At 47.4% G+C, this 12,505-nt stretch overlaps 1 protein-coding gene across 1 annotated transcript; it reads right to left on the reverse strand.

Moving 5' to 3' along the window:
• Positions 1-2,262: 2,262 nt before the first annotated feature.
• Positions 2,263-3,724, reverse strand: LOC142817373 (uncharacterized). The gene has a single exon (XM_075894400.1). It carries the CDS (start codon positions 3,704-3,706, stop codon positions 2,519-2,521), a length of 1,188 nt encoding a protein of 395 aa, XP_075750515.1. The 5' UTR covers positions 3,707-3,724; the 3' UTR covers positions 2,263-2,518.
• Positions 3,725-12,505: the final 8,781 nt, after the last annotated feature.

The raw sequence follows: 12,505 nt of genomic DNA on the forward strand, positions 1-12,505 counted from the left end.
AAATACATTGCACACGGACGCTTTTGCAAACATTGATAAATTGCGACCTTCCCACTTATCAGTACAATTTTTAATGCGTTGACGTTCCTCAGACCAATACTCCGTAGCATTGCGGTAGTGATCCAAAGGCACACCGAGGTACTTTCCGGGCATGATTTTCCAATTCATGTTACAGTAAACTTCGGGTGTGCTTTGCCACTGGCCATGCCAAACGCCTAGACATTTTGGCCAACTAATTGCGCTGCCCGTTGCTGCACAGAATTCCCTAGCTATTTGTACAACTTCTTGCACACTTTCTTTGTCACTGCAAAACACTGCGACGTCATCAGCATAGGCTAAAATTCTAATTCCACTGGTCAGAAACGTATACCCTCTTATACTTGGTGATGCAAGTATTCGTAAACAGAAGGGCTCTAAGTAAAGCGCGAAAAGGAGTGGCGACAAGGCACAACCTTGCTTCACGCTCGAGCGCACAGGAATTGAAGCACTTACTTCTTTGTTGATTACTAAATTAGCCCTGCAGTCATGATACACCATTCTAACGCCTTCTGTAATGACAGTTCCTACATTCACATGTTCCAGCAATAAAAACAAAATTTCATGTACGACTTTATCGAACGCTTTGTGCAGGTCTAGCTGAATCATGGCCACGCGGTCATTATTTGCATCACAGCATTCTAGAATACTTCTGGTTACGTGTATATTTGTGAATATGGTTCTGCCCTTAATCCCACATGTCTGATGCGGGCCGACAAGGGATGTGACAACACTTTGGAGCCGTCTTGCTAGGACCTTCGTGTATATTTTATAGTCAGTGTTGCTCAAACTGATAGGTCGGTAGGATTCCACTGAAAGTAGCTTTGCGGGGTCATCAGTTTTGGGGATTAATACTACGTGTGCTGTCCTAAATGAATGAGGTGTTTGCTGCTTGTCGTAGCATTCTCTGATCACTCGGTGTAATGCCAGTGCCATTTCTGTCTTAAAAAATTTGTATATGGCAGCACCAAGCCCATCCGGCCCTGGTGACTTGCCGTTACCCAGGTTATCTATAGCTGATTCAATTTCTGCCACAGTGATTTCTACTTCCAGTAGCTCCCGCTCAGAGTCTTCCAATCTCGGCATAAGGGTCAGAAAGTCCTCTTTGAATCGTTCGGGGTCATTGATTGTATGGCTAAGGAGTTGCGTATAAAACTCGACAAAGGCGTGCTTTATCTGTTCGCGGTCCCGGGTAATGTAATTGCGGTATCGAATTTCATTTATCTCTTTGTTTGCTGCATGTTTCTTTTCTTCACTGAGCACCCGCTTAGTGGGCGTTTCACCCATCCACAGCCGTTCAGTGCGAGCCCTTATCATTGCTCCGCGGTACTTTTCGTCGTCGATGAATTCGAGCTTTGCTTTCGCCTCCTTTATTTCTTTCTTAAATTTTCCCGGCACTTCATTTTCTACGCTTAACATGTAGTCTAGTTCGCTTTGTAACTGCCTCTCTTGTTGCCTTTCCCGATTACGTAATACACAGGCTCTTTCAATCGCTATCATCTTTATATCACACTTCATTTGCTCCCACACAGCTATGAAGTTATTGGTCTCCAAACGAAGAGCATTTGAAAGACATTCTTTGGTTTTTGTGACAAATATTTCATCTTGCAGCAGCTTTTCATTAAATTTCCATAGAAACCAATTAAACTTCGCAGCCTTACGTTTTTCGCCAATGTTGACCTTGACCAGACAATGATCACTAAAACTAAGATGTTGAATTTGATAAGATGAGCATAGTGGCACCAACTTTGCCGACAAATATATTCTGTCTAACCTCGCGTGCGAATGACCTTGAAAGTGCGTATATCCTACTTCACCCTCTCGCGTCATTACATAACCGACATCTTCCAGCCCTGTCTCGTTCACTATTTTATTCAACAGCTCAGCGCTTCTATCGCGCACATTGAAGCTCGTTGTCTTATCCTCAGCTCTACAGACACAATTGAAATCCCCTAGAACCACAACATTTCTTTCCGTTTTCAAGAATCCTTCAATCGCTCTGAAAAAAAAATTCCCGTTCGTGCGATCTATTCGGTGCATAAACACACACAACGCGCCAAGGCATTCCAGAAACACTGAAGTCGCACACAACCAGCCTACCGCTATCGCAGGTAGACACATTTTCAACAACCGCGATACTACTACGTATGAAAACGACACAGCCTCCTGACCGCCCAACAGCATGACAAACGCAGACATTGTACCTAGAGCGAAAAACTTGAACCATTTGCTCCGTTTGTTCTTCACTTTCCATTTTAGTTTCTTGTACAGCCAGGAGGTCTATGTCGTTTTCTAACAAAATGCGACTAATCTGGCATTGTCTCCTGCGCGAACACAGGCCTCTTGAGTTCAACGTCGCGATGCAAATACCAGTTTTAAAGTTAGTCGCCATTTCTTGAAGGTTGTTTCGTCAGGTGTCATACTCACGTCGCAACAGTGGTTGCGTGTGCTCAGCGTAGAAAGCCTCGGAACGTCTCCTCCGCTACGGCGGGGCCGACGTTTGAGTGCCCCTACGGTCAGGAGACAGGTTTGGTCGTGGTTTAAAGGTAGGCCGACGACCAGTCGCCGTCTTTGTTGGAGGTTCATTGATGGCCGACGTGTCAACATTTCCGGTACGGTCAGGTGTTTCACGAGCTCGCTTAAAAGCGATAGCACCGGCCTTGGTCATCTCGGCGTCCGTTGCTTCCGGGCCGCCCTCTCGCGCAGCTGAAGATGACTTGCTCGCTGCTGTAGCGTCGTTCTCTACTGCTGCCGTGTCTAAATTCGTTCCTGGCGCACCAGAGTGCTTGTCGCCTTTATTGGTAGATTCCAGTGCGGCCCCAGAAGACTGTTCAGGGGGCGTGGCAGGGCCTTCCGTATAACCGTCTTCCCTGCTCGCTTCTTCGGCATCCACGGCATCCATCAGGTGTTCAGACACTTCGTCTGTTTGGCCTGGGCCCGCAATGCTGGCGTACGACCTCACACAGTGGGCGTCATCGTGGCCATAGCGACGACAGACCCCACAGCGCGGCACGCGGCAATCCCGTCGAATGTGTCCGATAGCCCGGCATCGGAGGCATAGCGGTGCTCTGCCAGGAATTACGACGAGCGCCATATCCTCCGCAACTCGCAGTTGGTGTGGCAGGTCGTCCACGGACACGCCCGCGTGTAGCCTCAGCGTGACCGACCGCGTGGTTGAACCTTTATCATTGCAACCCTGCACCTTCCATTTATCTCTGCTTATCTCGGTCACTTTTCCGTAGGGCGTTAAGGCGACTCGCACAGCCTCGTCCGGCACGCCATGAAGAAGCCAGTACAACTTCAGCCGCACACCTCGATCACGGGGGTCAACCACCATACAGCGATGGTCCTTTAGATCAAAAGACTCCGCCGCCAGCATCTTCTTTTTACCCTCATCATCCTTGAACGTCACTGCCCATACATGATTCATTTGGTATGCCCCTAGGGCAACCACTTCCGGCAGCAGCGAAAGACGAGCAAGGCTGTCTCGGACATGCTCCACTCGATATGGCCTGGCTTTCAAGTTTCCGTGCAAAAAAACCGTGTGCAAAACGGAATCACCTGAAGGCAGCTGAGGCAGAACAACCTGGAAATCTTCGCCTGGCTTTTCGGTACACCTGATACCGCGGCCCACACGGGCCGCTGAAACCGCCCCTACGCGGGAGCACATGATAAACACGTCCGTTCACTGTCGTGGCCGGAAGTGAATTGCGCTGCACCACTCTGCTGCACTATAATTACGTGGAAAAATATGCAGTAAGAAACTGCGCACTAATGCAAAAGAACATAAAATTAGTAGAGCGTGGTTTAGATTCATGGAGCTCTGGGTTATGGGCCGAGCACGCTTCCACTGCACCACGCTGCTGCATTCTAGTTACGTGAAAAATGTGCAGTAAAAAAGTGCGCACTAATGCGAAAGAAAATAAATTAGCACAGCGTGGTTTCGATCCACAGACCTCTGGAATAAAGGCCCAGCACGCTTCCACTGCGCCACCCTGCTGCACTCTGGTAACATGAGAAAATGTGCAGTAAGAAAAGGCGCACTAATGCAAAAGAGAATAAAATTAGCACAGCGTGGTTTCGATCCACGGACCTCTGGATTATGGGCCCAGCACGCGTCTACTGCGCCACCCTGCTGCACTCTGGTTACGTGACAAAATATGCAGTAACAAAGTGCGCACTAATGCAAAAGAACATAAAATAAGTACAGCTAGGCTTTGATGCATGGGCTATGGGTTATAGGCCCAGCACGCTTCCACTGCGCCACTCTGCTGCATTCGACTTACGTGAAAAAATATGCATTAAGAAATTGCGCACCAATGCAAAGGAATATAAAATTAACAGAGCGTGGTTTCGATCCACGGACCTTTTGGTTATGGGCCCAGCACGCTTCCACTGCGCCACTCTGCTGCACTATAGTTACGTGAGAAAATATGCAGGAAGAAACTGTGCACTAATGCAAAAGAATATAAAATTAGCGGAGCGTGGTTTAGATTCATGGACCTCTGGGTTAAGGGCCAAGCACGCTTCCACAGCACCACTATGCTGCATTGTAGATACGTGGGAAAAAGTGCAAGAAGAAATTGTGCACTAATGCAAAAGTATGTAAAGGTAGCAGAGCGTGGTTTCGCTCCAAGGAACTCTGAGTTATGAGCCCAGCACGCTTCCACTGTGCCACTCTGCTAAGCTCTAGTTACGTGAGAAAATGTGCAGTAAGAAACTGCGCTATAATGCAAAAGGATGTAAACTCAGCAGAGCGTGGTTTTGATCCAAGGAACTCTGCAATATGAGCACAGCACGCTTCCACTGCGCCACTCTGCTGCACTCCAGTTACGTTAGAAAATGTGCAGTAAGGAACTGCGCACAAATGCAAAAGAACATAAAATTTGTAGAGCATGGTTTTGATCCACGGGCCTCTGGGTTATAGGCCCAGCACGCTTCCACTGCGCCACTCTGCTGCACCCTAGTGATGTGACAAAATATGCAGTAAGAAACTGCGCACTAATGCATAAGAACATAAAATCTGTAGAGCTAGGCTTTGATCCATGGGGTATGGGTTATAGGCCCTGCACGCTTCCACTGCGCCACTCTGCTGCATGCAAGTTACGTGGAAAATTGTGCAGAAAGAAAGTGCGCACTTATGCAAAAGAAAATAAATTTCGCAGAGCGTGGTTTCGATCCACGGACCTGTGGGTTATGTGCCCAGCACGCTTCCACTGCGCCACTCTTGTGCACTCTAGATACGTGAGAAAGTGTGCAGTAAGAAATTGCGCACTAATGCAAAAGAATATAAAATTAGCAGAGCGTGGTTTTGATCCACGGACCTCGGGGTTATGGGCCCAGCACGCTTCCACTGCGCCACTCTGCTGCACTATAGTTACGTGAGAAAATATGCAGTAAGAAACTATGCACTAATGCAAAAGTATATAAAATCAGCAGAGCGTGGTTTCGATCCAAGGAACTCTGAAATATGGGCCCAGCACGCTTCCACTGCGCCACTCTGCTGCACTCTAGTTATGTTAGAAAATGTGCAGTAACGAACTGCGCACTAATGCAAAAGAACATAACATTAGTCGAGCGTGGTTTTGATCCACGGGCCTCTGGGTTATAGGCCCAGCACGCCTCCACTGCGCCACTCTGCTGCATTATAGTTACGTAGAAAAATTTGCAGAAAAAAAGTGCGCGCTATTGCAAAAGAAAAAGTTACAGGGCGTGGTTTCGATGCACGGACCTCTGGCATACGGTCCCATCACGCTTCCACTGCGCCACTCTGCTGCATTCCAGTTACGTGGGAAAATGTGCAGTAAGATAATGCGCACCAATGCAAAAGATTATAAAATTAACAGTGCGTGGTTTCGATCCACGGACCTCTTGGTTTTGGGCCCAGCACGCTTCCACTGCGCCACTCTGCTGCACTATAGCTACTTGAGAAAATGTGCAGTAAGAAACTGCGCACTAATGCGAAAGAAAATAAAATTAGCAGAGCGTGGTTTCGATCCACAGAACTCTGGGTTACGGGCCATCACGCTTCCACTGCACCACTCTGCTGCACTCTAGTTGCGTGAGAAAACGTGCAGTAAGGAACTGTGCACTAATGCAAAAGAATATAAAACTAGCAGAGCGTGGTTTATATTCATGGAGCTCTGGGTTATGGGCCGAGCACGCTTTCACTGCACCACTCTGCTGCACTCTTTTGACGTGAGAAAACGTGCAGTAAGAAAGTGCGCACTATAGCAAAAGAAAATAAAGTTAGCAGGGCGTGGTTTCGATCCACGGACCTCTCGGATATGGTCCCATCACGATTTCACTGCGCCACTCTGCTGCATTCCAGTTACGTGGGAAAATGTGCAGTAAGATAATGCGCACCAATGCAAAAGATTATAAAATTAACAGTGCGTGGTTTCGATCCACGGACCTCTTGGTTTTGGGCCCAGCACGCTTCCACTGCGCCACTCTGCTGCACTCTAGTTATGTTAGAAAATGTGCAGTAACGAACTGCGCACTAATGCAAAAGAACATAAAATTAGTAGAGCGTGGTTTTCATCCACGGGCCTCTGGGTTAAAGGCCCAGCACGCTTCCACTGCGCCACTCTGCTGCATTACAGTTACGTGGAAAAATTTGCAGAAAAAAAGTGCGCGCTATTGCAAAAGAAAATAAAGTTAGCAGGGCGTGGTTTTGATGCACGGACCTCTGGCATATGGTCCCATGACGCTTCCACTGCGCCACTCTGCTGCATTCAAGTTACGTGGGAAAATGTGCAGTAAGATAATGCGCACCAATGCAAAAGAATATAAAATTAACAGAGCGTGGTTTCGATCCACGGACCTCTTGGTTTTGGGCCCAGCACGCTTCCACTGCGCCACTCTGCTGCACTATAGCTAAGTGAGAAAATGTGCAGTAGGAAACAGCGCACTAATGCGAAAGAAAATAAAATTAGCAGAGCGTGGTTTCGATCCACGGAACTCTGGGTTACGGGCCCATCACGCTTCCACTGCACCACTCTGCTGCACTCTAGTTGCGTAAGAAAACGTGCAGTAAGGAACTGTGCACTAATGCAAAAGAATATAAAACTAGCAGAGCGTGGTTTATATTCATGGAGCTCTGGGTTATGGGCCGAGCACGCTTTCACTGCACCACTCTGCTGCACTCTTGTGACGTAAGAAAACGTGCAGAAAGAAAGTGCGCACTATAGCAAAAGAAAATAAAGTTAGCAGGGCGTGGTTTCGATCCACGGACCTCTCGGATATGGTCCCATCACGCTTCCACTGCGCCACTCTGCTGCATTCTAGTTATGTGGGAAAATGTGCACTAAGAAAGTGCACACTAATGCAAAATAAAAAAAATTTAGCAGAGCGTGGTTTCGCTCCACGGAACTCAAGGTTATGGGCCCAGCACGCGTCCAGTTCGCCACTTTTCTCCACTCTAGTTACGTGAGAAAATGTGCAGTAAGAAAGTGTGCACTAACGCAAAAGATTATAAAGTTAGCAGAGCGTGGTTTCGATCCACGGACCTCTGACTTATGGGCGAAGCATGCCTTCACTTCGCCACTCTGCTACACTCTAGTTATGCGAGAAAATGTGCAGAAAGGAAGTGTGCACCAATGCAAAATTATATAAAGTTAGCAGAGCGTGGTTTCGGTCCACGGACCTATGGGTTATGTGCCCAGCACGCTTCCACTGCACCACGCTGCTGCATTCTGGTTACGTGAAAAATGTGCAGTAAGAAAGTGCGCACTAATGCAAAAGAAAATAAATTAGCACAGCGTGGTTTCGATCCACGGACCTCAGGAATAAAGGCCCAGCACGCTTCCACTGCGCCACCCTGCTGCAATCTGGTAACGTGAGAAAATGTGCAGTAAGAAAGTGCGCACTAATGCAAAAGAGAATAAAATTAGCACAGCGTGGTTTCGATCCATGGACCTCGGGATTATGGGCCCAGCACGCTTCTACTGCGCCACCCTGCTGCACTCTGGTTACGTGAAAAAATGTGCAGTAAGAAACTGTGCACAAATGCAAAACAATATAAAATTTGCAGAGCGTGCTTCAGATTCACGGACCTCTGGGTTATGGGCCAAGCACGCTTCCACTGCACCACTCTGCTGCATTCAAGTTACGTGGGAAAATGTGCTGTAAGAAAGTGCACACTAACGCAAAATAAAATAAATTTAGCAGAGCGTGGTTTCGCTCAACGGAACTCTGGGTTATGGGCCCAGCACGCTTCCACTGCGCCACTCTGCTGCACTCTAGTTACGTGAAAAATATGCAGCAACGAACTGCGCACTAATGCAAAAGAACATAAAATTAGTAGAGCTAGGCTTTGATCCGTCGACTATGGGTTATAGGCCCAGCACGCTTCCACTGCGCCACTCTGCTGCATTTAAGTTACGTGGAAAATTGTGCAGAAAGAAAGTGCGCACTTATGCAAAAGAAAATAAATTTCGCAGAGCGTGGTTTCGATCCACGGACCTGTGGGTTAAGGGCCCAGCACGCTTCCACTGCGCCACTCTGCTGCACTATAGTTACGTGAGAAAATATGCAGGAAGAAACTGTGCACAAATGCAAAAGAATATAAAATTAGCGGAGCGTGGTTTAGATTCATGGACCTCTGGGTGAAGGGCCAAGCACGCTTCCACTGCACCACTATGCTGCATTGTAGTTACGTGGGAAAAAGTGCAGTAAGAAATTGTGCACTAATGCAAAAGTATGTAAAGGTAGCAGAGCGTGGTTTCGCTCCAAGGAACTCTGAGTTATGAGCCCAGCACGCTTCCACTGCGCCACTCTGCTAAGCTCTAGTTACGTGACAAAATGTGCAGTAATAAACTGCGCTATAATGCAAAAGTATGTAAACTCAGCAGAGCGTGGTTTTGATCCAAGGAACTCTGCAATATGCGCACAGCACGCTTCCACTGCGCCACTCTGCTGCACTCCAGTTACGTTAGAAAATGTGCAGTAAGGAACTGCGCACTAATGCAAAAGAACATAAAATTTGTAGAGCATGGTTTTGATCCACGGGCCTCTGGGTTATAGGCGCAGCACGCTTCCACTGCGCCACTCTGCTGCACCCTAGTGATGTGACAAAATATGCAGTAAGGAACTGCGCACTAATGCATAAGAACATAAAATTAGTAGAGCTAGGCTTCGATCCATGGGGTATGGGTTATAGGCCCTGCACGCTTCCACTGCGCCACTCTGCTGCACTCAAGTTACGTGGAAAATTGTGCAGAAAGAAAGTGCGCACTTATGCAAAAGAAAATAAATTTCGCAGAGCGTGGTTTCGATCCACGGACCTGTGGGTTATGGGCCCAGCACGCTTCCACTGCGCCACTCTGCTGCACTATAGTTACGTGAGAAAATATGCAGTAAGAAACTGCGCACTAATGCAAATGAACATAAAATTAGTAGAGCGTGGTTTCGCTCCAAGGAACTCTGGGTTATGAGCCCAGCACGCTTCCACTGCGCCACTATGCTACACTCTTGTTACGTGAGAAAATGTGCAGTAAGAAACTGCGCTATAATGCAAAAGTATATAAACTCAGCAGAGCGTGGTTTCGATCCAAGGAACTCTGGAATATGGGCACGGCACGCTTCCACTGCGCCACTCTGCTGCACTCCAGTTACGTTAGAAAATGTGTAGTAAGGAACTGCGCACTAATGCAAAAGAACATAAAATTAGTAGAGTATGGTTTTGATCCACGGGCCTCTGGGTTATAGGCCGAGCACGCTTCCACTGCGCCACTCTTGTGCACTCTAGATACGTGAGAAAGTGTGCAGTAAGAAATTGCGCACTAATGCAAAAGAATATAAAATTAGCAGAGCGTGGTTTTGATCCACGGACCTCGGGATTATGGGCCCAGCACGCTTCCACGGCGCCACTCTGCTGCACGTAAGTTACGTTAGAAAATGTGCAGTAAGAAAATGCGCACCAATGCAAAAGAATGTAAAATTAACAGAGCGTGGTTTTGATCACGAACATTTTGGTTATGGGCCCAGCACGCTTCCACTACGCCACTATGCTGCACTATAGTTACGTGAGGAAATATGCAGTAAGAAACTATGCACTAATGCAAAAGTATATAAACTCAACAGAGCGTGGTTTCGATCCAAGGAACTCTGAAATATGGGCTCAGCACGCTTCCACTGCGCCACTCTGCTGCACTCTAGTTATGTTAGAAAATGTGCAGTAACGAACTGCGCACTAATGCAAAAGAACATAACATTAGTCGAGCGTGGTTTTGATCCACGGGCCTCTGGGTTATAGGCCCAGCACGCTTCCACTGCGCCACTCTGCTGCATTACAGTTACGTAGAAAAATTTGCAGAAAAAAAGTGCGCGCTATTGCAAAAGAAAATAAATTTAGCAGAACGTGGTTTCAATCCACGGACCTGTGGGTTATGGGTCCAGCACGCTTCCACTGCGCCACTCTGCTGCATTGAAGTTACGTGGGAAAATATGCAGTAAGCAAATGTGCTCCAATGCAAAAGAATATAAAATTAACAGAGCGTGGTTTCGATCCACGGACCTCTTGGTTACTGGCCCAGCACGCTTCCACTGCGCCACTCTGCTGCACTATAATTACGTGAGAAAATATGCAGTAAGAAACTGCGCACTAATGCAAAAAAACATAAAATTAGTAGAGCGTGGTTTCGCTCAAAGGAACTCTAGGTTATGAGCCCAGCACGCTTCCACTGTGCCACCCTGCACCACTCTAGTTGCGTGAGAAAAAGTGCAGTAAGAAACTGCGCTATAATGCAAAAGTATATAAACTCAGCAGAGGGTGGTTTCGATCCAAGGAACTCTGGAATATGGGCACAGCACGCTTCCAATGCGCCACTCTGCTGCACTCTAGTTACGTTAGAAAATGTGCAGTAAGGAACTGCGCACTAATGCAAAAGAATAGAAAAGTAGCAGAGCGTGATTTCAATCCACGGACCTATGGGTTATGGGCCCAGCACGCTTCCACTGCGCCACTATGCTGCAAGTAAGTTACGTGAGAAAACGTGCAGTAAAAAATTGCGCGCTATTGCAAAAGAAAATAAAGTTAGCAGGGCGTGGTTTCGATGTACGGACTTCTGTGTTACGGGCCCATCATGATTCCACTGCACCACTCTGCTGCACTGTAGTTGCGTGAGAAAACGTGCAGTAAGAAACTGTGCACTAATGCAAAAGAATATAAAACTAGCAGAGCGTGGTTTAGATTCATGGAGGTCTGGGTTATGGGCCGAGCACGCTTCCACTGCACCACGCTGCTGCATTCTAGTTACGTGAAAAATGTGCAGTAAAAAAGTGCGCACTAATGCGAAAGAAAATAAATTAGCACAGCGTGGTTTCGATCCACAGACCTCTGGAATAAAGGCCCAGCACGCTTCCACTGCGCCACCCTGCTGCACTCTGGTAACGTGAGAAAATGTGCAGTAAGAAAGTGCGCACTAATGCAAAAGAGAATAAAATTAGCACGGCGTGGTTCCGATCCACGGACCTCTGGTTTATGGGCCCAGCACGCTTCTACTGCGCCACCCTGCTGCACTCTGGTTACATAACAAAATATGCAGTAACAAACAGCGCACTAATGCAAAAGAACATAAAATTAGTAGAGCTAGGCTTTGATCCATGGGCTATGGGTTATAGGCGCAGCACGCTTCCACTGCGCCACTCTGCTGCATTCAAGTTACGTGAAAAAATGTGCAGTAAGAAGTTGCGCACCAATGCAAAGGAATATAAAATTAACAGAGCGTGGTTTCGTTTCCACGGACCTTTTGGTTATGGGCCCAGCACGCTTCCACTGCGCCACTCTGCTGCACTATAGTTACGTGAGAAAATATGCAGGAAGAAACTGTGCACTAATGCAAAAGAATATAAAATTAGCGGAGCGTGGTTTAGATTCATGGACCTCTGGGTTAAGGGCCAAGCACGCTTCCACTGCACCACTATGCTGCATTGTAGTTACGTGGGAAAAAGTGCAGTAAGAAATTGTGCACTAACGCAAAAGTATGTAAAGGTAGCAGAGCGTGGTTTCGCTCCAAGGAACTCTGAGTTATGAGCCCAGCACGCTTCCACTGCGCCACTCTGCTAAGCTCTAGTTACGTGAGAAAATGTGCAGTAAGAAACTGCGCTATAATGCAAAAGTATGTAAACTCAGCAGAGCGTGGTTTTGATCCAAGGAACTCTGCAATATGCGCACAGCACGCTTCCACTGCGCCACTCTGCTGCACTCCAGTTACGTTAGAAAATGTGCAGTAAGGAACTGCGCACTAATGCAAAAGAACATAAAATTTGTAGAGCATGGTTTTGATCCACGGGCCTCTGGGTTATAGGCGCCGCACGCTTCCACTGCGCCACTCTGCTGCACCCTAGTGATGTGACAAAATATGCAGTAAGGAACTGCGCCCTAATGCATAAGAACATAAAATTAGTAGAGCTAGGCTTCGATCCATGGGGTATGGGTTATAGGCCCTGCACGCTTCCACTGCGC

The sequence above is a fragment of the Rhipicephalus microplus genome, chromosome 5 (genome assembly GCF_043290135.1).
Source record: "Rhipicephalus microplus isolate Deutch F79 chromosome 5, USDA_Rmic, whole genome shotgun sequence".
Classification (NCBI taxonomy): Eukaryota; Metazoa; Arthropoda; class Arachnida; order Ixodida; family Ixodidae; genus Rhipicephalus; species Rhipicephalus microplus.

Excerpts from the sequence above, each read along its gene's own strand:
- LOC142817373 (XM_075894400.1), bottom strand. The coding sequence starts at position 3,706 with ATGTGCTCCCGCGTAGGGGCGGTTTCAGCGGCCCGTGTGGGCCGCGGT.